Source organism: Oryzias melastigma, linkage group LG7 (assembly GCF_002922805.2).
Source record: "Oryzias melastigma strain HK-1 linkage group LG7, ASM292280v2, whole genome shotgun sequence".
NCBI classification, from domain to species: domain Eukaryota; kingdom Metazoa; phylum Chordata; class Actinopteri; order Beloniformes; family Adrianichthyidae; genus Oryzias; species Oryzias melastigma.
This window is the reverse complement of record NC_050518.1, coordinates 10,672,412-10,700,404: the sequence shown is the minus strand read 5'-3', so window position 1 is coordinate 10,700,404 and position 27,993 is coordinate 10,672,412. Positions and strand designations below refer to the sequence as shown.

Genomic DNA, 27,993 nt, shown 5'->3' with positions numbered 1-27,993 from the left:
TTTTGGTTGGACTTTGGTCACATAGATCGACCAAATGGCTGCAGATTCCTGCCATAAACAAAGGCTGTACTTACCAAAAAGCAGAGGTTTCAAGCTCAGGGTCTTCATCTCATGGGTTCTGTCCTGTACGAGTGAAAGTCTCTGAATGTGTCCAACCTGCAGGTGAGTAGATGTCATCTTTATTTAAGTAGGAGTTGGTGAAATGCATCTCAATCCAGTTTTCAAGACCTGACACCATGTTTCTTACCCGAATTCCTTCGATCCGAGGCAGACTGAAGATGTGACTGTAGTCCTCCACGTGTAAGTCTGTCGGCGGGGCAGGTTGGGGTACGTGGCTCCCGCTGGCGCTGACAGGTGCGGATGGGCTTCCACTACTACTGTCTAAATCTCCGATTCCGTTGTTATAGTGCACGTAGAGAAGCAGCGCGATGACATTCAGGATGTAAACGTGGAAGAACACCATAACCACAACGAAATAAGCCCGGGAGCACACATTGCTTCTCTGGATGTGCAGTCGAGTGGACCGAAAGGGAGGGTGGGGAAAAGGTGGCAGTGGAGAAGTAATCTCGCCGCTGTCAAATTCATCCTGCTCCATAAAAGGTTCCGCTACGTCTTCCATTTTCCCTCCACGCGAATGCAACCGCAAAGTGAAGACTTACAGACTATCACAGCAAGAGTCCATGAGGTTGTTCAATTTCAAAGAAACGTTATATTATGTTTAGCATTAGCACGTAGTAGCTAACTGTTTACGAAGCACATTCAGGAGTAAATCCTGTATTTCTAGACAAAGCAAAGCTGACGTTATTGCTACTAATACGTAGAAGGACAATGCAGCTACGTACAAGAAAACAAGCAAAACAGCGGCTGTTTTTCGTTAGTAAATACTTGAGTCATCGTTACCTAAACTTCATAATCCCTCGCTAGCTCACTAGCTGATGGATGTCCCTGACAACCTGCCTAACAACAAGACAGGCTCCAAAAACACCGCAGCTCAATGGCGGTAGTAAACCACTAGCGCCCTCTACTGGTACCCTCCAGAAAAAAACAATACTATTTGAAAATGTCATTTAAAAAAGCTTTAAATGTCATTGAAAATACAAATAAAACAGTATAAAATCTCAGTGAATTTAAGAACATTAAAGCAAGTGCATTTTTGAAATGCTTAAAATTTATTTTATCAGTTTGTTGACCCATAAAAAGATTAAATCAATGCAGACAATTTTACTGTGACAACTATTTACTTAAACTAGGCTTTATCCAGCTTACCTTCATTAAATAAATTAGGTCATTTATGATTATGACTCAGACAGGAAGAAAGTTGCTATATTTTGAATTGACCACAAGGTGTCATTGATTGCTGCATACTCTCAGTAGAACATGTCTGAGTACTACAAAAAAAAAAATTGTTAACATTATATTTGTTATAAAACTGGAATCAAATAAACGTAATTTTACAACAAAAATGTAGCAGATATTATTAGACCATCACAATAACACTGACCTCCTCTTTAGGGGTGGCCTTCAACTAATTCCTTCTTCATTATGCTCCTACACCTTTCTTTTTTATCATCACTGAAACTCTTGTCACATATCACTGCTGAAACTTTTTCTTCACCCTTAAACCTGCTTGCTCAAACCTCTCCCCCCCCCCCCCCACCTCCACACACACATTGCTCTCAACTATTGACCTTTGAGTGCTTATAGTCGTCCACTTTCTTCACTTCTGTAACCTCACTATTCCAGTTTAGACTAATTTACACACAGCTACTCTGTCTTGTTGTGGCAGATTTTTGTCTCTCTTCTTCCTAGATCAAACCTCCACCTCTCTAGATAATCCCACACCTGCTTCCTGTACTCGTTATAGATCACAATGTCATCTGCAAACATCATGATCCACAAAGATTCTCGATAAACATCATCTGTCTATCACCACAGCGAACAAGAAGCTGATCCTAGGTGTAGTGCTACCTCCACCTTGAACTCCTCTGTGACACCTGACATCTCACTACTGTCTTACAGTTCTCACACGTCCTGCACAACTCAGACATTCTTTTCTGGCACTTTAATCTTTCTCATACACATTTACTCTGTCTCTATTCTGTCACAGACTTTATTATGATGTGTTTTGCTGTTAGTATGTCTCATTAATTGACATAACTCAACGATACTGATATAAACTACACTGCAAACAAAATGGTACTACTGGTAGCTTGTACCTAACTAAATCAAAACTTGTGACAACCACAAATCAACACCACAGAGAGTTTAGCTCTTTTTGCTAAAGTTTGTTATATTGATATTAACTCAAATGATAATCAAATACTTAAGTTCAATGTTACTTTTCATCACTTTTTTGCATCACTTGACTGTAAATCCCTGAGCTGTCGCATGACAGTCTAGGGTCAACGGAGGCTATGGCAGCAGGGACAGGAAGTACCTTGACTTTTTATTCAAATAATTTCCACCAGATTCTTTTATGCATTGAACAAAGAAAAATAATGTTTTTTTTTTAAATCTTTTTTCCTATAATATTGAGAAACAGCTAATTATGCTTTATTGGAAGGGAGAGATGTCAATTCTTAAAAATATTAATATATATGCTTTTGGAGATTTGGAAGAGGATCCGTGCAGCAAAAACCTATTTCTTTGTTTTGTCTAAGACATTTTGTTCTTTACTACAATGACCCAACCAGTTTTTGTTGCTGTTATTCTTGTTTTACCTCTTATTTACAAGCTTCCTTGGAATAAATAACTAAATAGATGTATGTCAGGGGCGTCAAACTCAGTTGCACAGGGGGCAAAAATCCAAAACACACCTTAGGTCACGGGCCGAACAAGATAGACATTTATTAAACACAAATAAATTTAACTTTTTAACAAAACTACGAATAAAAACAGATAGGAATATTATTCCAGAATAAATCAATTTAAACCATACAAAACTTTCAATATTATACAAGTTAGAAATAAACTAAACGTTAGAAGAAAATAAAAACAAAATTTTATTTACTTTTATGTAATTTTACATTAAGAAAAATCAGCTGTTAAATTGATCTCCATAAAATACAATATATATATATATATATATATATATATATATATATATATATATATATATATATATATATATATATATATATATATATATAGTTACTATAAATCTGATGACACTTAGATCTTCAGGGAATTATTTACATATTTAATGATCAGAAATTTGTTTTATTTTGAAAATTTTGTGTTTTAGTTTAATAATTTATACTTAAATCCAAGCATTTTTTATTTGATTTCACTACTTAATATATATATATATATATATAATTGATATTTGTGTTGTAGTTGGGATGTGAAAGTGTGTGTGGGTCTGACACACGCACACACACGCACACCCCCCTTGCGGTGTTTTCCGGGATCACGCCGCTGCCCCCTCCTGGGATCCACGCAGCAGCAGCAGCAGCAGCAGCAGAGCCAGCAGATAGGGCTGATCGTCACCGGACGGGACGGAGCGAGGACCGAGCGAAAGTTGACACAAATGCGGGATAATAACAGTCGAGCTGTGTCCGGCGGCAGGACGCCTCGACGCTGCGTGTAACCCAGGAACAAGCGCCGTTTTCCGGGTAGTAGGCAGCCTGGTGCATTTTATGGCAAAGTAGCTGGAGGGACTTGTCGCAGTGGTTTCATCCCAGCGTGCTGCCCGGATTACCACACTCAAGTGGAACAATAGTCTGCAGCAGGAACACGAGCAGGTCGGTGGTAGTGGTGTGTTTTCGTCTGTTTTCGACCATGTTGGGCTGACAAACATCGTCCTTTCTCATGACATTGCAGGTGCAGCTATTTATTTATTTGTCTCTCCCCCCCTAAAGATGTATCAGTGATTTTGACCCGCATCTGTCGGGACTGCGCGTGCGTCGAACTACTAGAATGACTTTACCGGCAGAAATCCGCATCACGTAAAACAAGTTGCCCCGACACTGACTGAGTCCAGTCCGAATTTTCCCGACTGCTACATGTGTGTTCATTTGTAATGACGTTTTGGTGGTAAATATAAACACGAGAGAAGCGTCGCTTCTATTTACTAAGACTGCCCCCTCCGGCTCATGTTTCCACAGAGTTCCCAAACCGGCCGGGCCCGCTGTGGAACTTTTCGTTGCCCTGCCCGATTCTCCTCCCTCCCGGATACTTGCGTCAGGAAAGCACGGGGAGAGAGGGACTGGCCGAAAACCCGAGAGGCCTGCAAGGTAGAGGAATGTTTGCCAGGCCCGGCCGGTTGGTCGGTCGGTCGGCCGGCCTGCGGCGTGTCATGTTCGGTGTGTGCATGCTGCGCCCGTCCGGTGCGATTCATATGCTAGCTTCAGTGATGCAAAGGCTGTATGGATGTGCTCGTCCGCAGACCCGAGGGGCAGGACAGAGCTGCGGTCTGCAGAGCTGTCGATACCCCCTCTGCATAATAAACCCAGTGGAAACATGAACAGTCTCAAGCAACTTGATGTTGAGTATTGTTCTGTCCAATCTCAGAGAGATGCAGAAGCTACACACCATATAGACCTTTCTGTGTGTTGTTGTTTTGAGTTTTTAATGTTCACATGATTTTAAATGTATCTTTTGTTTTTCCATTTTTATTAATGACGTGCATATCTTTTCCTCGATTCTTTCCCGCGATTTGATACACATCGCGATACACGATCCATGAATCGATACACAAAAGATTCAGCTAACTTTGTGGCAATACGATACATTATCAATGAATCGATTTATATTCCTACGATCCAATCAGATCAATTTGTTTGTGGAAAGTTGTTAATCAAATTGACGTATACAATTTTGAAGTCTTTTTCAAATGAAATAAATCTATTATAATTGATAATGGAAAATCTATTTTGGATTGAGACATGATAGATTTATTTACTTTAACATAAAAACAATCAAGTGCCATTATATATATAAATATTATGAATGCAGAAGACGTCTTTTCTAGATGAAGCAAATACATCTACAGACATGTATCAGGAAATAGGAGAGAACCTGAATTGATCTCAATTCCATGAGGCTTCCAAACCTCAAATCAGATTCATCTGTCAAATCAAATCAAGAGCTATTTTTGCTCGACTTGAACAGAAAGGAATGAAGGGCTCATAATCTAAATCATGCCTTTAATTGATGATATGTGACTGAAGGAGCTCAATGACCTCTAAACAAGCTTGAAGTTGTAACTTCTGTTGAGATTTACCACCGCTAACCTAATGTTCACCACACTGAATGAAAGAAACGATTGTAACAGTGGGATTTGAGTGTCCTAGATGACTCTTACATGTGCAGAAGTAAACACACAACTCTCTATACATAGTAGAAATTGGCACTGCAGTTATTTTCCTTCATCCTTTGCAGTATGTGATTCATTTAGACAGTTGTTTATCTCCCTACCCTTTCCTCTTCTACCTCTAGAGATATAGGTTACCGTATATGATGGAAAAGGTTGGGTCTACAAGTGCAATGGACAGTTTTCCATGTGTGTTTGTGTGTGGGACTCTGTAGGTCTGCACATTACTCATGCATCCTCCGGCCGCTGTGCAAAAGCAGCATTTGGAGTGCCACTGAGTGCTCCGTCCCCTCTGCCACTCTGCATGTGTGTGCAAGCATGCGTGTGATTCCTGTGCCTGCGAATAGGACAATAATGCTTGTTTGTTCGAGATGACAAGAACAGAAAGACGCGTAAAGGACAAGAAGACTGTGGCGAAGTGAAAACGCAGCTTTGGAGGCATTGGTGGTGAATGGTTTTGCTGGGGCTGTCCGTTTTAGTTAGTGTTTGTGTGAGCGTGGCATACGCGCGGATCTCAGATTCCTTCATTATTAGATATAATTGGCATCGAAATCCCGAACCCAGGCCGGTAAGGACCAAATGATGCAGTGGCCCGTGAAGTTCAAAGAACCAGAGGGACGGAAGTTTCTAAAGCTGACATTAGCATGTTTGAATGTGCGCATGTGGGGGGTGGAGAGGAGACGTGAATTCTCAGCTCTCTCGGTCGCTTTTCTTCTCTTCACCTCAGAGACAGAATCTGCAGTTTCAGCCTGGGCCTGTAACCTAGCAACCCAAATTGTGTGTGTCTTGAATAAATCAGAGCGTGCTCCTCCTTCTTCCTCCTCCGGGCTGTGTCAGTTCACCTCACCTCCAAACGATCACATCCTACCAGCCACACTTCTTTGACCCACATAGATTAAAAAGAAGAGATTTTATTCATTTACTTATCTGTGTCTTCTGCTCTATTGACCTTTGGTCTCCTGTGTTTGTTTATATTACCCTTTTCATGTTGTATTGCACGGACCTTTTTATAGTTCATCTGAATATGGAGTGGAGCAAGTTTAGCTTCTGTCCTGTGTTGCACCTTCCTCTTGTTTATGTCGTTTGTCTGGTGTTCAGTGAATGCCTCCTACACATGCTGTATCTCTTTCTACTTCAGTTGTCATGTGTAAGAACGATAGACCTATGAACTTTTTTGGAGTCCAATACCGAAACATTTTGTAAAGAAAGACTGCTTCATTTTTTGTTGTTTTGTATTCTATTTCTTGTATGTTCATGGGTCAAAACAACAAATCTGCATGTATTTGTTCCTGTATCTGTCTTTAATCTCTTCTTATTCCTGTCCATCAGTTCTTTGTTTAGCATCTTTATCTACTTTCTATTTTTTGTACTTTTGATCAATTATCTCTCTGGGTTTGTCTCCAATCATCCTGTCATTGAAGTCAATCTTATGTATTTGTTCTAAATGCAAAGTGTCTGTCATACCCGAAGAAAACGTCATTGTCATCTGCCTTTCTTGTTACTTTTTCGTCAGTGCCATTGTCCTTTATATTTTAGTCACAACTGCCCTTACAGGTGGCTGCAGGCGAAATATGGACAAGCCTGTATAGTGCACTAGGTGACCTGCTCAAAATTATAGTCATCCCATATAGAGCAGGGGAGTCTTTAGGCCTTCAGGTCTTGAGGAGCGGATTCTTGCTGGTGTCCAGAAATCCTGCCTTATCTGCTGTTGATTACCTAGATCGGGGGTGTTTTAGCCAATTAGGAGATTCGATGGCAGGTTGTTTGGAAACATTAACTGTATATAGAGAACTGAACTTAGTGCCCACCCCCCGCGCGCTCCAAATAGAAGGTACCCGCTGGCTCCAAGAAGCCAAAATCCCATAGACTTCTATTTAGAAACAAACAGAAATTGCTAAGTTATTCTATTTGTCAGAATAACCATTCCTGCTCAGATACATATTTCTTAACATCCTTTTGCCAATCCTATTTTTTTCATAGTATTTTTTTTTGTAAGTTATTAAAGTTATAAACAAACCAATCAGATTACTCTGTGCAAGCTTACTCGTGATTGGCGACAATAGTTGTCTTAGAAATGGTGACTCTGACCAACTCGGACCAATGACTGTTGTCTGGCTACAACATGGCAACATCCGTAACGCAGAAAAATGGCGGCTGAATTGGCTTCATTTCACTGGAGCTGGAGGTAAAGCATTTTCTATGGGTGACTTTACAACAGCTCTGTCCAGTTCTATTGTACAGTCAATGGTTGGAAATTGTGTAGGACACCGACCCTCGAGGCCTGGAATTTGACACCCCTACCATAGAGCGAAGATGTTCATGCCCATTTTATTCTACGGGCATGTTGCGGGCGACAAGTTGTAGTGAACACTTAGGAAAGGTGAGACGCAGGGACATCATATGGAATTTAATTTTTTTCAGTTCCCCGAAACCTGCGTAAAGTGCAAGGGGCCCTTTAGTGCTGTTCAAGTGTGTGCTCCTTGTGAGGCCCTTGAGGCCCGTTTTGGACTCGGAGCACTAAGCTAGCATTTCGTTTTCCCCTTTACGGCTGCATTCTTCTTAACCACTCGCAATCTTCTTTCAAACAACATTATAAATTCCTGTTATACACCATGTACAAAAAGTGAAGCAAGAAAAAGACGAGCTGCTGGATGACCTCCATTGTTGTGGCTTTTCTAGTCGTTGCACTGTAATGATGCAATGACACGCTAGCGGTCTACACCACACATACGCCGTGGAAACAAACCGTTCAGTTGGAGTGAGGCTTAAGTGAGTGGAAACAATCGCCAGAATTAACTGGACTATACCGTGCCAGTCTGTATCGTACCATACTAGATAGGGCTGTGACGATTAGTTGACTAATTGACTATTATAATAGTTGACAACTAATTTAATTGTCGATTAGTCGTTACCTAATATTAAATTGAGTCAGAGTATAGTAAAGTTGAAAGTTATAATGGCAAATATTTCAGCTGCAAGGTAGCTATTTTGGCTAATTTAGGCTTTTTTTTCATTTTTTAGGCTATTTTGGAGCTGAGCTAATTTTTCAGCTCCATGCTAGCGGTTTTGGCTAACTTAGGCTTTTTTCTGTTTTTTAGGCCAATTTGCCATTTAACTAATATTTTAGCTGGCCATCAGCTTCAGCGTTTATAGCTATTAGCTTCAGCGATTTCAGCTATCAACTTCTGCATTCTTAGCTATCAATTTCAGCATCTTCAGCTATCAGCACTAGCATCTTCAGCTAACAGGATTCACACTAGCATTATCACAAGTAATGCTATATATGAAGTTTTTAGTAAGTTTAAAGCTAATGATGGTTAAAATTGGTGCTTTACATCCAGTTTGTGCATGACCTGATTAGTCGACTAATTGGAAAAAATAATCGATGATTAATCGACTATTAAAATAATAATTTGTGGCAGCACTAAGTGGAAACGAGGTGCAAGGGTACTACAAGACACTCTTGTGCTCCCTTTAAAAAGTGGCTGCCCTCTATGAGCCCAAACAAACCCAAAACTTACAACACCGGCACAGGTCATCCCCTGTACGGGTGCTAGTGACTAGTCAAACAACTTGGCTGCTCTCACCACCTTCTTTTTAATCATCCCTTTGACGCATGCTGACGCTTTTTCTTTCTTATAACTGCTCATTATTTTTCCTTCCAGCTCCTCAAAGTTCATGTTTAGTTTATTCAGAATCACTCTTCTTCACACATGCCTTTTAACCTTACAGAGTCAATATTTCCCTTTCAGCCAAACAAACCCTTGTCGTGCCGCTGCTTCCCTTATCATATCCTCACCTCCTCTGATTTTCTCCATCCTCTCACTACTTCCACAGCCTATGACAATGTCATCTGTAAATATAGTTCATTGAGAGTCCTGCCTGTTCTCATCTGTCCATCACCACAGCAAGCAAGAAGACGCTCGGAGCTTATCCTCCACGCAGTCTCATCCTAACCTTGAATTCTTTCATCACACCTCACCACTGTCCTTTCTCTTCATGCACCACCCCAGCTTTCTTATCTGCCACTCCACATTTCATCATCCTGTACCGCAGCTGCATCCAGTCATTTTTTCTTTTTTTTTTTTCCTCAGAAAGGCTCAGTGCTGTACCCTCTGGCCTTCCCTTTACTTTTCCATGAGTGTTCACAAAGCAAATATTGCATTTGTAGTTGTCCCTCTTGGCTTAAGAAAACCCATAGTAGCAAGTTCCATTTATAAGATAGATATCCGGTAATAGGTGAGTAACGTGTTCACACAGAAATGAGCACAACTGTGCATTGATGATAACAGGTTAAGTATTAACTGGAAACTCGGTGATAAGTAGCACTTTATATCACCTGATTCCTGTCATTTGACTCACTTGTTTCACATAAGCTTGCAGGTAATCGCGGCACATTTGGAAAGTCCTTAAAGACTTTCTCCAATGAAAATTGTTATTTTGGTGTTTGTAACATGCCTTTGTGATATTTTTCACATAATGAAGACATATGAATATAGAAAAGTAGGCTCAAATTTGCATTTCTGAGTATTTCCTCAGTCTGTATCAAGAGCAGATGAAAAAATGCAGTTTAAAAAAGATTGTAGTCTAGACGAAAAAAATAAGCAGGCCACAAGCTTCCTGCTCCACTCCATTTTGATTTTTGTTGCACCTGTAATGTTAAGCTGGGGGTGTAGGCTAGTGGGATAGCATGAAAACAGATGGGGGGTGGGAAGGGGGGTGGGGTTGATTTGCACCAACAATGGCACCAAAAATGGCATAATCATAATTAAAAGAGCACTGAGAACACTTTTAAAGTGGATCAAAAGTGGATTGTTTGTCTCAAACTGATTGTGTTTTCTACACCGGAAGAAGCAACACTGTTAGCAGTAAATATGAGGTCCATCCTCTGGTGGTAGAAAAGCCAGTTTTCCTGCGTGAAAAACATTTAAAATGATTAGAGCTGTTCTTTTTCTCTCTATGAGTTTGAAAATGAGTTTTGAAGCGTTTTAAAAGTTTGAAAGCTGGAAAAATAACATATTTCAGAGTCAGCTCCAGAGCTCTAATAGGTTATACAGAAGACGCAGGAAGCAGGAGTAGGCAATGTACATACAGCTAAATACATATTGACTGATTCCCAAAGAGCACTTACAAGAGCTTTGAAGAATTGACAAGCAAAAATGCACCGTCATGGACACCAGAGACTAAATGGATTTTAAGGAAAGCACCTTCCATTCATTTTAGAAATGCTTTACCATCAACTGGATCTGTGCGGTGCGATGCTGTATTTAAAACCAGTTTGTCTTCATAATTCGGTTGTCGCAACACCAAAGAACACAGGTGTATGCAAGGTACATGCTGTGATTTAGTTTGATTTCTGCCAGTTTCAACAGATATTCATTTAAGAAAATCGCTCATGTTTAACCTCTCGGTTACATGTGTACCCTCGTGTTTTTTTACTTTTTTTTTTGTAGTTTTCCTTTAGTTCTCCCTGCTTCTCTGGGTTTGTCTGTCATTCTTTGTCTTTTACTGTTTGCACCTGCAACAGCGAACAATGAGAGCACACATGCTGTGTGAGCAAACACAATAATCAGAAACCAAAAGAACTTTAGTAAAAGCACAAAAGCTTCACTGCACTAGTTTCACTGGACAGTAAACTTACATTGAAGTATTAGACAGACTGGATAGTTACACTGATCATTTTTCTTTTAGGTGCATTCAATTATTTTATTCTTATATGAATGCTTTTTTTTGCCATTGCTCCTCAGGTCGGTGGGCCCCCGTGGTGTGGTTGAGAAAATGGACAGGATGAAGATAATCAAGCGCAGGCTGTCGATGTCGCTACGTAGCGCTCGCCCCGTCGATGACTCTCTGTCCGAACTGGCAGAGCAGATGGCTCTGGATGAGACACAGAGCGCGAGGGAAAACGGTGAGACGTGTGCACGCACTCACACTTTCTACACGTACCTCTCACTGTGGCATCCAAGGGGATCTTTATCGCGTTATTGCAGGAATAATATCTATGCAATGGCATGCAAAAGTGAATAATCAAATACGCCATATATACAATTAGTCAGGGATTAAAAGACTATTATCCTTGTTTAATACTATATGTTGAGGCCGAGGCTTCTACAGTCATTTGTCAAGGATAAGGATGCAATATTTTCCCCTTAAATCGTGAAACCTTATCCCTGCAGTCTATAGTCAGTTCTGTAGGAAAATAACTAACTGTGAATAAAAAAGCATAAAACTTCCACTGTATGTACCATTTAGTTAAAGTTGCCTACAAGAATAGTATAAAAATCTATGAAAAGCAAAGTAAGATGCTCCGATGATAACAAAAAATAAATCACCTCCCTTTATAATGAGTTAGTAATTAGAAATCCCCACGTAATTTAATTATTATCATCATCCATGGCTTACTAATGTTATGTTCTCTATTTATTTCTCAATTTTTTTTAATATTCACATTTTATTTGAGCTAAAATGAAGTAATTTGTGAGTATTTTGAGAGGTGCATAAAAATATATATACTTACTAAGCCTCTTTTTTTTCTTTAATGGAGATATAACTGAGTTCATGAAATAAACAACCTAAAACATAATACATCTGCACTCCAATCTCTTGAAATTTTGTTGGCACTTGCAAGGGAAGTGTAAGACCGGTTTACACAAATTTCTAATATTTTTCCTGAGCTTTTTTTGTATAATTTGCTGCAAACAACTTTATTCATTATCATTATCAGTGTCGTCACAGTTTGTCCATCTTCTATATTTAATTTATTATTTTACAATAATGATTAATTACTTTATAGCTCGAAATCTATTTGATGTCCTAAACTGGCATCATTGTAAACAGGCTGTTTTGCATCAGTTTGCACAAGAGGAAGCATGTGAATGAGATACTTTGGGTGCCATCTGCTGGTCAACTTCCAGAATTACACGCCCGACTTGGGATAACAATCAGGACCTTTCACTCAGAAGAGCGTGACCACACTTGTATGGTTTCAAAACCAAGTAACACATTGAAAAAAGGAGGTCACGACTTAATCACTACAGATTGTCTTTTCTAAGAGCAAAAGTACAAAAAGAAATGTTATTTATAACTAGCTTTGTTTTATTTTGCTGCTTTATCAAACCGATACAAGAGAAAATAAGATACGGTTGCTGTTACTTGTCCAACTCCCAGGTTGTGGTGTCAGTTATTTAATAAGAGTCTTTTCTTTTATTTTTCTTTGCCATCTCATCCTTTTATCTCTTATTTTTGCACCTTTATTTTTTCTTTTAAATTGCTCAGGCTTTGTCAGTTCGTTTTCAGGGAGCTCAGCCAGCAAGGCTAAGGGAAAGGAAAAGAGGAAGTGATGTAGAGAGGAATGAGAGCAACATTAAAGTTTTACAGCTGCTCTACATTACTCTCCTTCTTTGTGCGTTTCTCGAATATGCATTTATGTTTTTCATGTTTCTTTTCAAAAGCAGTTTTTATTTTAATCTTCAGTTTTTACTCAGACCTTAGTGTTGAATTTAGGTGTATTTTAATGATCTGCCCTCTCACGGTTTAACTCTAGAGGACAGGAGTCATGTGAGAATTGGTGCGAAGTCTAAACCTTAATCTCATTGAAATTTAAGCTGGAATGTAGAGGAGAAGGGGAAGTGTTTTATGGGCTTTCATCTGCTACCTTCAAAAGCAGATTAATTAACTCAACTAAATCTGGATTATAGACAGTGTAGTTTGCAGTACTTTTTTCACAATTTTTAAAAAGCTAAAACTTAGCTTTTAATGAATGACCAGTCACCGGCAGAGCCCGTTTTCACCGCCGTGCTCCAGTTTTCTGCATGCATGCCTGTCTTTTCCTACTCCTCTTCTAATCAGTCTTCATCACTCATAACTCCAGGTATATCTCACTTTGCATGCCACTTGCATCTAAACATCTCATTTAAAATGGTATTTGTGTATTCCTTAGTAATACAGCAATTGTTTCCCCAACTTATACAACTATGTATTGTACTTTTTGTACATGCTCTGCTGCCTGCCTGGTTTTTGTGACTTTATGTCATCTTTTTTCCTCCTTCTCCTGTTCTCTCCTTCCCTCTTCTTGTATGACCCCCTTTTTAAAACCTTTTCTTTCTTGCTCTGCATTTTCTGGTTTGGACCATCATCCCATTTTTATCTTTCTTACTTTTCTTGGGACCCTTTACTTTTTTTTTTTTTTTTTTTAACTCCTCCCTCTTTTCCCTTGCCGCCCCCTGTTCGTCGTGTGTCTCAGTCCCCATGGTGGTGTGCTCAGTGCACCCTCCTGCCTCCCATAGCGCTCCCTCCTTCCTGCGTCAATATGCCGGTCATCTGGGCCGCACAGCTCTGCGCAGAGAGCCAGGCGGGGCGCTGGAAAGAGACAGAGCCTTCCTGAGCCTGCACAGGACTGGATCTCTGGGTATACACACTCAAGCACATACAATGGCAATGCCATATGAACAAAACTATAACAAGAAAATACAACTGAGAGGAACTGCAGTTAATCGGATTGTCACTTTATGCTGCTGTTTAGAAAATACAACTTTCAGCTCTGCAAAGAAAAGCAAAATTGTTGAGAAGTTCAAATAATATTCAATATACTTCTCAATTGTTTTCCCTTTTTTTTAACTAATGGTGCTTTTAGTCGCTGTGCTGCCATATTTTATGTCAATTTTTACAGCTTTTATGCATCTGTGGTTTAAATGTACATGCCTCTTTCTGAGATTGTATTTTGCTTCACATCCCACCAGATGCACATAGGATCTTTAAGATCTTTCCATGCCCCGCACCTTGGATTCTTAATGTTTCACAAGTTTCCGGTTGCAGTATTTAAAGTCTGCTTTTGAAGGTTCCCTTAAACAATATTGGTTCATGTTAATGGAAAAACATGCAGTCAGTCAAAAAAAAAGAAATCCCCACTTGGAATTTGATGCTATTAGAGATTAATAAATTGAGATGAGAGATTTTTAGGAATGTATTTTGATTCACCTACAGAATAATCAAAGTTATGAACTGAAGTAAAAGTTGTGACCTTTTGTAAACATGTTGAGATTACAGATTATTGTCATAATCAATTTAAAAAGTTTTCAGAATAATATTTTTTCCTCCTGTTTTCTAAAGTTGGTTAGCCCCTGTATATTTTTCTTTCCAAAGGAGGGATATAAATTCTCTGTGCGTGTTTATCTAAGAGGTTTTTCACAGAGTAAAACCTTATTTAATGACACAACTTGACTATCCCTCCAGCATTTACTACGGCTGTGGAAGGATAAAGCTGTAATGACCTTAATCCAACATCCACAAACAAACACATACATGCTCATGCTCCTCACACACATGCTAGCACAACCAGTTTTTCCTTCTGCATGCATTATGTAACGTCGTCTGTGACTGTATGGATCCCGGTAATCTCATTTCCCAGTGTGGCGGGATGGCTTACATCAGGACGCATTGAAGAGAAGAAAGTCAAGGATGCATGAATAGAGGAACTGAAGATGATCATGCTGGAGATGAGTTCAGCATGAAAACGAGCTTATTAAACGGGAAAAAGATTGATACAATTCATGTTTTTTTTTAAATTATTGTTATTTATTATTTTTTAGCGATTCTTTTGATCCACTCAATTCAATTTGATTCAATGCATTTCTGAGCTTACATGGTTACACATTTAGCTACTTCGGTTAGAATTACATTAATAATCTATGTATGTTTTGAAGATATTCAGATTGATATGATGCAGTTCACATACTATAATATTTATTAACAAACTAATAATGGGATTATTAATAGCATACAGTGTTAAATGGTTTCCGAAACGGAGAAGCTCCAAGAAAAATGTGCAGGTAATTTACAATGTATCTCCTGGATGGCGTTTCAGTTTAGCCACTAGGTGGCACTTGCGGTTTAGCATTACACTTAATTTCAAAAGAAGAAAAGAATGAGCAAAACAAATCGGTGCATTAGACCACAAATGGTTGCTTTAAAACTGTTTCATTAAAAGAGTTTTAAAAGTGAAGCCCTGTGAGTCTATAAAGCTGTTTATTTGTCAGCAATGTATGTTTAGGTCGACCGAGCGTTAGCATTAGCCGTCTTATGGGAAATTCCATTAAACGTTAGCATCAAGCTAGTGGACTTTAGCTTTATGGGTTAGAGAGATCTCTACTTTTATGGATCAATTTATCAACTCATCCCTAATAAAAACAATAACACATATTTCTTGCAATGCAAAATAACCAAATATTTTACTTTTTATTGAAGTTCTATTTTTAATTATTCTTTAAATTTAGTTTTTTGCACCTTTTAATTAAGGATCTGGGATTATTTTATGTTGGGGGTGTTTTTTTTTTTAGTTAAAGGATACCCTTGTCAGTACTTTTCTGTGGAGAAACTAATAGTTAGTCTATCCTCCATGCAGGAATACACAGTGATATCTAGATGGATGTGAATGTATCAATTTCAAGCCCACAGATTGCTGTTGTGGTGCAGAGACTCAGAAATCCACAGCTGTCTTTAGGCTTAAAAAAGCCCCAGAAAGAACCACAGTTCGACTCAAACCTTAGAATTGATGTCGCTCTATTATTAAAGCCTCTATAAGGTGCAGTTTGAAATTTTTTAAGAGGTTTGTTGTATGTGCTGTGCATTTCCCACTGGTTGGTCTTGCTGACTCACTGTGTGCCACTCGGCAGTCGAAGCACGACGCAGCCTTTAATAGAGCGACATGATACGATCTCTCTTTCCTGCTGTGCTAAGGAGATTTCTCACCTTTTCTACTGGTGTTTTCCAAATTCCCTATTTTCAACCATATGTGTTTGTAGTTAGAAATCGTTTTATATTAGCTTATACTTGTCTGTTTACATTAGAAGGGTGTGGCTTGTGTTTCCTCTTTTTGCCAATCTAACACTTTTCCAGACAAGTGTGATCTTTTTCTACCACGGCCTGATCTCTCCCTCTCAGTTTGTTTGAGTATCTGTAGTTACAGTGCTGAGGATTAGAGGACCGGCCTGTCTGTTTTTGTAGAGAGCAGAACAGCTGAAAGCTGCACACTTTCTGAACAAAAACCCACCACAATCTGCTGCTCTCCACGCCGTGGAAGATGTCTTCCCCTCTGCTGCTTCATCCTTTTCTCATCATCATTTCACCGTATTAGGAAAGACTGTAGGCTTTTCTCTCCTTGTCCATCGAGGAGGAGCCTTGTCTGTGCAAGGGCTTTAATGTAATGCATTAACATTGCATTAATAGCTGCAAACTCTCCCCTTCACCCCTGTCACTCTCTGCCATCCATTTGCTCCAGGATTAGATTCAAAATGAACAATGAAGTGGACTCCTTTTATGTAGTTGGTTCCTGGAAGCTTCTAATGTATGTCAGGGTTTGTTCACAAGTTCATGCTTGCAGCTCGAGCAAAATGCTTGTTTTCATGAAGACGTAGACTAATGGTGGGGTTTGTGGCGGTGGGAGTGTCAGGGGATTATAGGGTTTGCCATAAACGGAGCTGGTAGATCCCGTAGTCCCCATAGATTAATAATTTATCTAAGATGCACATAAAAGCGTGCAGTAATTATTCAACTCTTAAACTGTACCACCTCCTATTTGCCTTGGTGGAATATTTCTTTTCTCTTTCATGTGTTTTCCTCTGGGGTGATAAAATACTTTTTAGTGTCTCTTTAGCCTCTAGTCTAACTGCTTATGGATTTATGAATTAGGAAATGTAAAAAGGTTCTTAGAAGGTGACAATAAAGGAGCCAACGATGAAGGAAGGCCGTGAGCAGAGGGAAAAGTGGCGTGAAATGGCTGCAGAGCAAGAAGGAACTCTTTGATGTATGCGGTTGGGAATATAAAGCGTGATGGCTGTAGGGCGAGCTTTTGTCCTTGACTTTTGAAGCCCTCTGAAGCTGAAGAAATCTTTCCCATCAACAAGCTTCTTTGATGTTGCACCGTAAAAGACTCTAATTCATCTAAAAGTGTGCGTCGTTGGCCACAAAGCATCAAGAAAAAGTTTATTACTATGGTGATTTGCTGCTTGAAACAAAGTTTTTGTTATTAATTTAGACTCTCTAAAACATTCCCACGATGCTTCAATGTGCAAAGCTTTCATGTTTAAATGTTAAAGAAGGCGAGTAGATTTGTAAATGAGATGGTGTGTGTAACAAAGGGTGTTTTTACAAGTAGTCCTAACATTAAATTTGTTATATTTACATGAAGGGTGGAAAGGCTTTTCTGTATTTTGTTAACGTTTAAAAGACAAAACTAAAATTCCCACAAATGGGGATGTACCCAGTAGGTACAAGATGTTCATTAGATACCTAATATACATCTACAGGACATCTCTATTTTGTTACTCTATTAGATGTCTACCAATTTTATCTACAATTTTACATCCATCCATTCATCTTCAGAACCTATTGAATCGTTTTTTGGGGTCACAGGTTTGCAAGTTCCAATCCAACTACTGACCTCATCAGGTCAGCAGTTTGTCACACAAACACACAGGAGCTATTTGCAAACAGCAGTTAACCTATGAAACATGCTATTGAACTGTGGGAGGAAGCAGGAGAAAATCCACACCAGTAGAGGGAGATCATGCAAACTTCACACAGAAAGGTCCCAGCTGGAATTTGAAGCATACTCTTCAAGCTGTATGAGAAAAGAGATCACCACTAGGCCACCATGCAGCCGACGAGGAACCACAGAGTTCTACATTTCAAGAAATAGCAAACATTTCTACTGAAATTTACCTGGAGTTAAATGTCTCTACATGTTTGCTTAAAAACAACAATCCAACATATTTGTTTCTGCTTAAATTCTTAACTCGTCAAATAACTAAAAAAAATGATGATAAAAGATTTCTTCTGTTGTCAAAGTAGCTTATTATTAGTATAAGCATATGCAGAACACTATTGGTAGACGCCTAATAGAGTAACAAGATAGAAGTGTCTGAGAAGTCCAGTAGACCTCTGCAATAGTCTTTTAGTTATCAGACATCGATTGTAATTATCTACTAGATAACTAATGGACATCAACTGTAGATGCATGTTAGTTATATACATCTATTGTAGACATTTATTAGATAACTATAGACATCATGTGTCCGGTGAAAGAAACTACCCAAATGGCTAAAACGCGCAAGGAATTATGGGAACGGGCTGCAATTAGCTGTGGGAGAGTCGTCTACTAGAGATCAAAAGAGCAATATTCAGTAGACATCTATGAATCGATGGCTATAAGATGCATAATGTATATCTATAGCTTTAAAATGACCATGATTTATATATCTAATAGATGTGTCCGTGCCTAGTGGGTACTTGCTAAAAGCGTTTAGGCTAGAGATAGGCGACTCCAGAACTCGATGGCCACATTCCTAAATGTTTTCCGACATACCCTGCTCTGGCATGTTCTAATTAGGTGGACATACCTGAACTAGGTAATCTGTTCTGAATACCCTTTGAGTTATTTATTTTTTTTAACTTTCTGATCTTGGTCCTTTTTGACACATTTCTGTTTATAGAAATGTTTTAGTTAATGCTGCCCTGCGACAGACTGGCGACCTGTCCAGGGTGTACCCCGCCTTCGCCCTTCAGTAGCCGGGATAGGCTCCGGCACCCCCGCGACCCCGAAAGGGACAAAGCGGTCAGGAAGATGGATGGATAGTTAATGCTTTAGCACCATTTTTCCACTAATAACTCTGAAGTGAAAAACGGTGAAAATCAAAGCTAACAACCTGCAGTATTGTGTTTGCAGTATTTTTTACCCACATCATACAAGTGCTGTCATATTATTTTAACTAGAGATCATCTTGTGATGCAGTCACAACAGTTACAACATCAAAAAACATGTCAACACATTAATCTTATTAATATTACTCAGATATGAAAGATTTGCGTCAAAAGTGCCTCCAAAGTCTATCTCATATGCATTAGTTATTCAGCTTTATTGGCTTCATCTCTTAAAAAGATGGCTATGAAACACAAACACTGAAATATTTGCTGTTATGTGTTTTTTTTGTTTACAAATTGTGTAGACAGATAAAATAATTGCGATTTTGATGAAAAAAACACAAACATTAGTTATAAAATATTAAAATTAAAGCTACTGCTCCAACCCAAAAAAATAGGTTTAGCATGAAATGTATAAAAAGTAAAAGAGTTTATTAAAGACTAATGAAATGTAATGTCAAGACATCAAGTTCTGATAGGAAATAAAATCCCAGCAGAAAAGGAAATTATTTAAAGCCCCAGTAGGACAGAATCCATGAAACTTCAAAGATGCAACAATTCTTATTAATTTATTAATTTCATGGGAAGCTATATATATTTATAATAAAGCATCAAACTGTACAAGTTATTAGTAGCAATAAAACCACAGGTGTACTACGGCCCTAACATTTTATGCACCTTATGGCATATGACAGTTTTATTGTGTGCAAGAACTGGGCTGGACTGTGTAGTTTCCCTGTTTGTGTTCTAACTTTTGATAAGAGTGTGGAACAATCTCCAGCGTATGAGTGCATCACCACACCCGTTCATGGCTTGTTGTTTAGTTAAGCATACACAGTGATGATATCAGCGGCTTTATAGTCCTGGTACTGCTCTATTTATGGTGTATTCCTATCAGTTTGATAGTAAGTTAAAGCAAGTGGGTCACTTTATCTTCTTTTCTGTAAATGTTGAAGCTAAAGACATCATTTTTCCTTCTTTCCATGAGAGTTGTGGTTAAAAGGTTCTTCCTCAGAAAAACTCATCAGACACACACAGCTTTTCAACCAAGGACAACATCAATAAACAGCTGAAGGTTTTACAGTGGAAAAACATCCCCAGAAAAAATATTGAGTCATCTGTAAAGAGAAAACTTTGATGCTTTGTAACCTGCTGTTGTGTTGTTTTATATGTTTTTGATTGAAGAGGCTCTATATTCTCTAGCAGATTGTCAGTGCTATGTGGAATGTGTTTTCTCTTGGTGCAAAGGCATCAGCATGGCAGGCTGGATGCTTGCGCTGCTCTGCTCGAGCATAATTAACTATGTCATGTCCATCAGAAAAGGCAGAGACAGGAAAGCAGTTTGGATGCCAGAGGCATCAAAATCAAAGCTTCAGGGTTTAATCTTCCTCCTCAGACAGTGATAAGAACAAACAGGAGACAGGGGAAAGAGAGAGCACCAGGGAGAGGATAGAAACATAGCGAGAAAAGACAAAAATGTCATCCGAGTGAAAAGACGGCCAAGAAGAAATTCAATACCGTCTCCGAATCCTAACTGAGACAGAAAATGAGGGATGGAAAGATGGAGACAGGAAGAGGTGGAGGGAGAAGGACTGTTGGCACATGAGAGGGAGGAGAATAATAGCAAGGTGAAGGGAGGGGCAAGAGCACTAACAACATTGAAAGCACTGATAGGGGTGCCACAGGCAAGGAGGGAGTGGTGGAGGGAGGGGAGAAGACGACAGCACAACAACCTCAATAGACTGGTGAGCTAGAAAACAGGGAAGAGCAAGGACAAGGCAAGCCTTCCGATCGAGGAAGACCATTGGATAAAGAGGAATGAACAAAAACAGATAGATGCAAGGAGGAGATGTCGCAGATAGTTGACTAAGTAGATAAAACTGTTATTTTTTAACTGCTAGTTTAGGACATCGTAACTGTTTAGGTTGTGATGTTTGAATTATACAGGTGGAGACGAAACACTTGTTATTCTCTGAGTTCTGTGCTGGCGTGAGTTTAACTGTCTCTGCAGCATTTTTCACTTGCACAGTGTTTGACCTTCCTTAGTCAGCAAGCGGTGTGACTGCAGACAGGAAAAAAAGTGAGAAAGGAGGAGAGGTGGAGGGAGCATCTACTGAAAAAACAGAACAGAAAGAGGGAGAGCGTCAAAGTGGAGTAGCAGCCCAGGGAGTTGTTGCGTCTTGATCAGTGTGCCGGTCCAGTCTGCTTCTGTTCCTGCAATGTAAGACTTACTTTCCTGTGCTTGGGACGCTCCTGAGCAGGTGCACTGGGTTGGATTTTTTTTCTCTTTTTTAATAGAAGTTACTTGGATGCCATCAAGATTGCCTGACTAAAATCTGGACTTTAATAACGTGAAGTACTGGAACAGACTTGATTATTTTTTTGTCTCTTTTGAGAAATACATTTTTCATCTTTTTTGATGCCACCTAAATGGTAGTGCATTAAATACAGCAGCAATGGATATGTCAAACAACTCTCAGGGGAACTCTGCTCATGCTTCGTGGATGGGAGAATCCAAAGGGGGAGAATCTAGAATATGTGAGGGGATGAGGACAGGGGAGAGGGACACCCCACTGAGGCTATCACCTTTCCGCATGCTTCGAATGCTAGACTCATGTCGTCCTCCAGGAAACCGCATTGGTGAGTCTTCCAGCGATCATCTCCATCCTTGGGTTCAACAATATTCTCATCTCACAGGTCCCCAGTCATTAGATTTCATCTAAAAAATGTACGTGTGTGCAGGTACTATTAGTAACGTTTACTTGACGTTCTCTATAGGTTCATAAAGTGAACTTTAGTAATGCCAGCGTCTAAGTCAAAGATTGTGCCTGGGCTAATAATAGTGGGTAATGGGGACGTCAAATATTTTAGTGCAGCCTCAAGCAGTTAATGGAATTTTATTGTCTGGCTTTGTCAAATGAGAGCTAAATACTAAAATGCCCATGATGGGTATTATGCTTTTATTACCTTTTTCGTGCAAGCATTTGTGTATTTATGCTGACATTTCTGTCTAATGTTGATGATATATTTAAAGCCAACTGGAGTTCATTCAGATCTGGGTAATTGCAAGATATAAAAATTAATATGCCTGTAACCAAAAAAAAAAAAAAAAGCAGTAATAATATTAAAAAAACAAGGACAACAATTTAATTTGAAGCCAGACAGACATTTAAAATGACGTTCTAAGCCATTGGTTAACCTCAAAGAAAGATTCCATGTTGCTCCATCATACATCTGTGGAACTATACAAAAGCTTGCAATGAGCAATTACAATGTTAACAGCTAGTTTATCCTAGCAAATTATCACATCTAAGTTTTTATGTGTAAATAAATAAACTAAACTCAATTTTATGATGAAGGCCAATCTCCAAGATACTTTGCAACTTTAAGTATAGAAAAAGTAAAGAAAGAGAGATGGAAAATGAATAAATGAGAGGCAGACCATGCTCAAATAGAAAAATCATGATATACTAAACACTGTCCAGCTGCTTTAGGCTCAATAGCAATGTCAGTCTACTCAAGAATTTATGAATAAACTGAACAAAAAAGAAGTAAAGACATCAATAACATATAATTTCCACAAAAAAAAAAACAACCAGCTGAACAACTGTCCTTATTTGGATCATCTCAATTAAATCATCAAGCCCAGTAAAGGCGCCATTATCAAAATAAATATGGTTTGATGAACTAAAATAAAATTAGAAAAGCAGGTCCCATTCTTAGCTTTTGCAGAAACCCAACTCAAAATACTACAAAAAGCCAGACAACTTCCTTTTTTCCTAAAAAAAAACTTTAACCACCAAGTCCAGTCAATTAACAATATTAAAAGGTTAAGAATCAATACACAAAAAGCTACACAGCTAGCAGGCCTAAATCATGTCATTTTCCGAGTTGGTGCAACCTAACTTAACAAACATTTCATTAAGATGCAACAAACAGCCTTACATTTATTGCTTCTGCAACAAGACATTAAAACCAAACCCAGTAAATCTGACAAGTCACTCTTTAGCTTGGTACTTACCTGACTCTACCTCATAAAGAATTCATTCTTTGTCCTCAAGAACTCACTATAGCCAGTAGCAGAGGCTGACATTTTGTTTATTACCTTCTTTAGGTACCTTCTTTTAATACTCTGGTCTCTCAGCAGAAAGCAAAATGGCGAACGCTGTGTACGTCAATTTTCTGCCTTCCTTGAAGGCCCAAAGCGCTTTACAGCCACAGTACCATTTAAGCATGCACACACTGATGGCAGCTTCGCTGCAGAACACTGGTGCCAAACTATAACCACCAGGAGCACTTTGACACATGGATAGACAAGGTGGGAACCAAACCTGCAAGCTTCAAATCAGAGGTTGACTGCTCTACTTCTACACCACAGCTATCCCGCAAGCTGACTTTGTCACAAACCAATCACAACTAACCTCAAACGGTCTAAACTTCATCCACACTCTTATGCTTCTGTTCTAACTCAGACCACAACAACATATCTTGCTATTAGTTGGACTCCAAAGTCTATTTTTAGTTGCCAATCTCTGGTTTCATCCAACTGACCAGTAGTTTCACCATGGACTGCATGTGGTGCTCTTTACTCCTTCAAAAGCTAATAACATTCCCTGTATCTTCTCCCACTTAGCTGCATTCTTTCTATTCAATAGCTTCTTCTAAGGGTTTTCGCACTTGAATATACCTCCATGCTAGAATGTGCCCAATAAACTGTATGGGTCCTCACTTACCCATCTTTTCAAAATCTGGGAAGATGGAAGAACATCATACATTTTCCCAACATAAATGTCCTTCTACCTTCCTGCATAGTAAAAGAGACTCTACTTTAACTAGTAGTACCCTCCCTGCATACTGGAATGGGCAGGTAGCTCAGAACATTTATGGTCTGATACACTGTATTATCATCTCCTTACATTTTTATAGGTGAGAAATTGGTTCACTTCAGTGCCTGATTGAAGTAAACATACTAACATGAAAAATGACAAAGCACTTTTGGTGTTCAATCGCTGATTTCTTGTTTGTGTCCCAGTTCATGGAATTTTCCTTCTAGTTGAGGTCATTGTGTCTCATCTTCCCTAATTGGCTAGGGTTTACTGAAACAGAGAAGATCAGCACCTCTCAGAATGGAGAAATACCTAGTTGTATTAGGATACGCATCACAGGATACTTAACTCATCACAACCATGTACACTTGTGTTTCTATCTGTGTGTAGATGACCTGGATCGGTTTCCTTTTGCTTGAGTATCAGTTACCTCCAGTTTTATGTTTCGCCATCTGGGACATAAGACTTAACTCTTGCTATCTGACAGCTGACTTCTCGGTTTTCTTACCACCGCACTTTCATTACTGTAACCTTATGTTTGCCTCTTATGCAACAGGATGACGGTCAGACTTTGGGATTTAAACCCTTTTCCAAGGATTAACCCACATCGGGAAATGTTTTACTATTTAACCATTGCTCATCAGTTTCAGCATTAGTACAGTGTACGCTAAAGGTATAAACAGATGTTTTTAAACATATGCGAGATAAAATGTGAAAAAAACTGTTTATCACAGGAAAAGCTACATCATTTTTAAGCAGAAAGCGTTGGAATTAAGCTTAAATGGAGTTTCTTTAAAACATTTAAAGAACTCATCATAACAGGAAGTCAAACTTTTATATTTGTTAAGACACATTCGTTCTGTTTTTTTTTTCTTACTTAAAATGAGTTTGTTATGGAAATCAGACAACATTGATTGTTCCCTTTAAAAACAATTTCCTAATTTACCAAAATAAAAGCACCATGAATTTGCTTGGGTAAAAGCAACTTGTATATGAGACACAGTTGCAGTACTTAATGTTGTGATCATTAAATAAAATGGATTTTACCATTTTATTACAATGAAAGACATAGTAATATTCAGGTAGAGTTTTCTTTAAGAAAGTGAAAAATAGTGCAGGTACATTCTTGATATATATCGTGAACGGTTTGGTATCGTGAGACACCAGATATCGGGATATGTAACATATACACACACCCCTAGTTAAAAATTGCTTTAATTTTACCTCATAGAAAATATTCGCAAGTTAATCACATTTGCAAGGGAAAATTGTTATTTGTTGTGGTACAAAGAGTGATACACAGATTAGTAGTGCAATTTAAATAAAACATGTTTTTTTGCTGCTATTTTATTTCGGGGTAGAATTGAAGCCTCATTGAACTCCAGGTCTCCCAGTGATGCCAAAGCAGCCATAGCAGTAGCTCAGTTACCTCATTTGCAGCTAGGAGAATGGCAGAAGGCCAAGTACTGTCTGTGTTGGGGGCAAGGGCAGTTCAGTGCTGCCTACAACTTAACAGTGGATGGTTTTGACTTGTTTTAAAATAAAATGTCATTTAATTGATTTGATCAGTTTGCAATTTGTACATTTATCTTTGTTTACTCAAGAATTTCTAATATTCTTTCCCTAATCATGAATGATGAAAATATATGTTATATTGATGAAATAAAAATAGTGTTGTTTAGAAAGGTTGTTGTTTTTAAAGTCTCTGATACATTTTTTCTTTGCATTGTTTCACTAAACTAAGAGTTTAAATGACATAGATGTATACAAATGACCCAGAATCAGTCGTATTTGCTCTGTGGTTCTTGTACATCACACAAACAAGTGTTCTGGTCTGGCCTACAGTTATTATATCCCACCACTGTGTTGTCATGAGCACTTAAGGGATTTCTTTTTCTTCCTAATGAATCTTATCTGTTGTTCTTTTACCAGGGTGTGGCTGCTGCTTATTTAAACTCTACAGTCAATAATATTCACACTGCATTAGATCCTTTTAGAAGACTTCATAATTACGAAAGGGGAATTTATGCACCAAACACAGACTTCCAAAGGCACAATACGTGACCCAGACTCTGAAGCTGGGAGCCACACAGACGGTTCCACCCTCCCCCCACATTTACACACAGTAACACACAGACAACATGGAAGGAAGCAGTCCTGTCAGCTGCACCGTGACTCATTAATCAGATGGATTCTGGGTCAGATGAAGGTGTGGGGGCGGTAGAGATGGGAAGGCTTCCGTCGCATGCAGCTACATCGATCTTTGACCTCTTCTTATCTCACCACTGCCGTTTTATACACACTTGGTTAACTCTCCGTTACATGTAGCACAAACCCTTAAAGTGGTATTTAACTAAAGAGTGACGACAATCATATAATGATAAAAAGTGATGTTCACCTAATATAGCATCCTTTAAGGAGATAAATTGACCGGCTTAGTATCTATCTGTCTAAGAATCCTTTCAAAAGACTCAAATTTTTAATTGCTGACTGTTTTATTTATTGTGCAGGTATCGTTCATGAAAATGTGAAGATGGGATCAGATGGTGAGAGTGATCAAGCATCTGGAACATCTTCCGATGAGGTCCACAGTCCAGTGAGGGTTCGAATGAGGAACAACCACCATCGCCGCATTTCTAATGAGGTATCACCTGCAAAAAGATCTTATAAAACGCATCTTACTCCCACAGATCTGTCCAAGAAAAAACACACCAGTAAAAATAATTCTGTAAGATTTGACAAAATGCCAAAGACTGTCAGAAAATCTAATAAATGCTTTTTACACTTCTGAAAACTGAAAAACCTTATAAATTGGTTCACACAGCTTGTAGCAAACACAGAGACACCATGTATGGATGAAGTAGGTGCATATGCCGTATGTATATTTCCATTTTGAGAAATCATAAAATTAGACAGTCAGAGCGTAGTTGCCTCACAGTAAGAGGGTCCTGGTTCAATTCATGGCTGTGGGACCTGAAACAGAATCATCAATGTGGGACCTTTCTGTGTGGAGTTTGCATGTTATCCCCGTCCACGGGTTTTCTCCAGGCACGCCGGCTTCCTCCCACCGTCCAAAAACATGGTTTTATAGAGTAAATGGTTACTCTATTGTCTCTAGGTGCGAATAGATGTGTGATCATGGCCCTAGAAGAGATTGGCGACCCATCCACCTGCCTTCGCCCATGAGTGGCCGGATTGGGCTTCGGCACCCACATGATCCCAAAAGGGACAAAACGAGTTTAGAAAATGAATAAATTAACTTACGTAACACGTGCACACCCTGTGCGTAAAGCATTTGCGCGCGGTCAGTAAGGAGCCATATCAACCGTGCAAAAGCATCAACCGTACCTCATAAGTGCGTGTAACTTTGTCCTTGCAAGTACTTCACGATACACTTACCACACACATGACAATGGCATGTTCCATTTTCTTGATGTTTGTTGAGATGGCCATACAAGCCTAGAGGGAACTGAAAAAACAAATCTGCACTCACTTTAAGAGGCAGCCCCTCTCGTCTGTGACCCACCTTGAGCTCAAATGACCCAAAAACCACCCATTAGGACAGGGGTGTCCAAAATCGGTCCTCGAGTGCTGGTGTCCTTCATGTTTTCCAACTATCCTGCCATTGAAGCTCCTTATTGGCCAAACACACCTGATTCAGGTAATCAGGGGGAGGAGGCCGGTACTTGAAAACTGACTCTGGACACCCCTGCAATAGGGTCAACCCCCGAACGGATACTTGTGACATGTGACTTTAAACTAAGATCATTTTGCTACTGTAAAACTTTCTTCATAAGATTAGGTTCTTGCAAAATAGAAAAGAAGACATTTTCCTTTAGACAAGGGTCTTTTTTTCCCTTAAGTTTCAGTTTTTGCAGTGTGCATGTTTAAGTGGGATTTGACAACAATGTACATGGATATGCCTATTTAATTGCATTTCATTTTATGTTTAGGTACCTCTCAATGAGCCAGCAGCTGTTTTAGCGCTACACATCCCTTACATGTTGATCAGACTCGGTGGGTTTTTCTTACAAAGTGCAGTGGACACAGCAGCACTACTTGAATGCCTCTGGATACCCAGGCTCTGGCTGCTGTGAGCAGTGAAAGGGACTAATTTGTGCTCTGTTTATACGAGGATGGAGGGGCAGTGTAAGAGAG

General features: G+C 39.1%; 2 protein-coding genes across 9 annotated transcripts in view; one reads left to right on the top strand and one right to left on the bottom strand.

Annotated features, from left to right (window-relative positions):
- The window catches only part of zgc:158254 (uncharacterized protein LOC791209 homolog), a 12,501-nt gene extending 11,481 nt beyond the window's left edge, over positions 1–1,020 (bottom strand). The window contains exons 1-2 of the mRNA XM_024294143.2: positions 248–1,020; positions 75–156 (exon numbers count right to left, since the gene is read on the bottom strand). Of these exons, the coding sequence (XP_024149911.1) occupies positions 75–156; positions 248–619 (454 nt within the window). The 5' untranslated portion in view covers positions 620–1,020. The remainder of the gene's footprint in view (positions 1–74; positions 157–247) is intronic.
- A 2,337-nt stretch (positions 1,021–3,357) lies between these two features.
- LOC112159609 (cyclin-dependent kinase 17) overlaps positions 3,358–27,993 on the top strand; it is a 40,436-nt gene continuing 15,800 nt past the window's right edge. The window contains exons 1-6 of one of the 8 annotated variants that reach the window (XM_024293797.2): positions 3,358–3,743; positions 3,861–4,006; positions 4,107–4,235; positions 11,062–11,222; positions 13,557–13,721; positions 26,346–26,479. In XM_024293797.2, the coding sequence (XP_024149565.1) occupies positions 11,093–11,222; positions 13,557–13,721; positions 26,346–26,479 (429 nt within the window). In that variant the 5' untranslated portion in view covers positions 3,358–3,743; positions 3,861–4,006; positions 4,107–4,235; positions 11,062–11,092. Of the gene's footprint in view, positions 3,744–3,822; positions 4,007–4,106; positions 4,236–11,061; positions 11,223–13,556; positions 13,722–20,655; positions 21,650–26,345; positions 26,480–27,993 lie in introns of those variants that run through there. The other 7 variants (XM_036212749.1, XM_024293800.2, XM_036212750.1 and 4 more) reach the window with 7 other exon arrangements.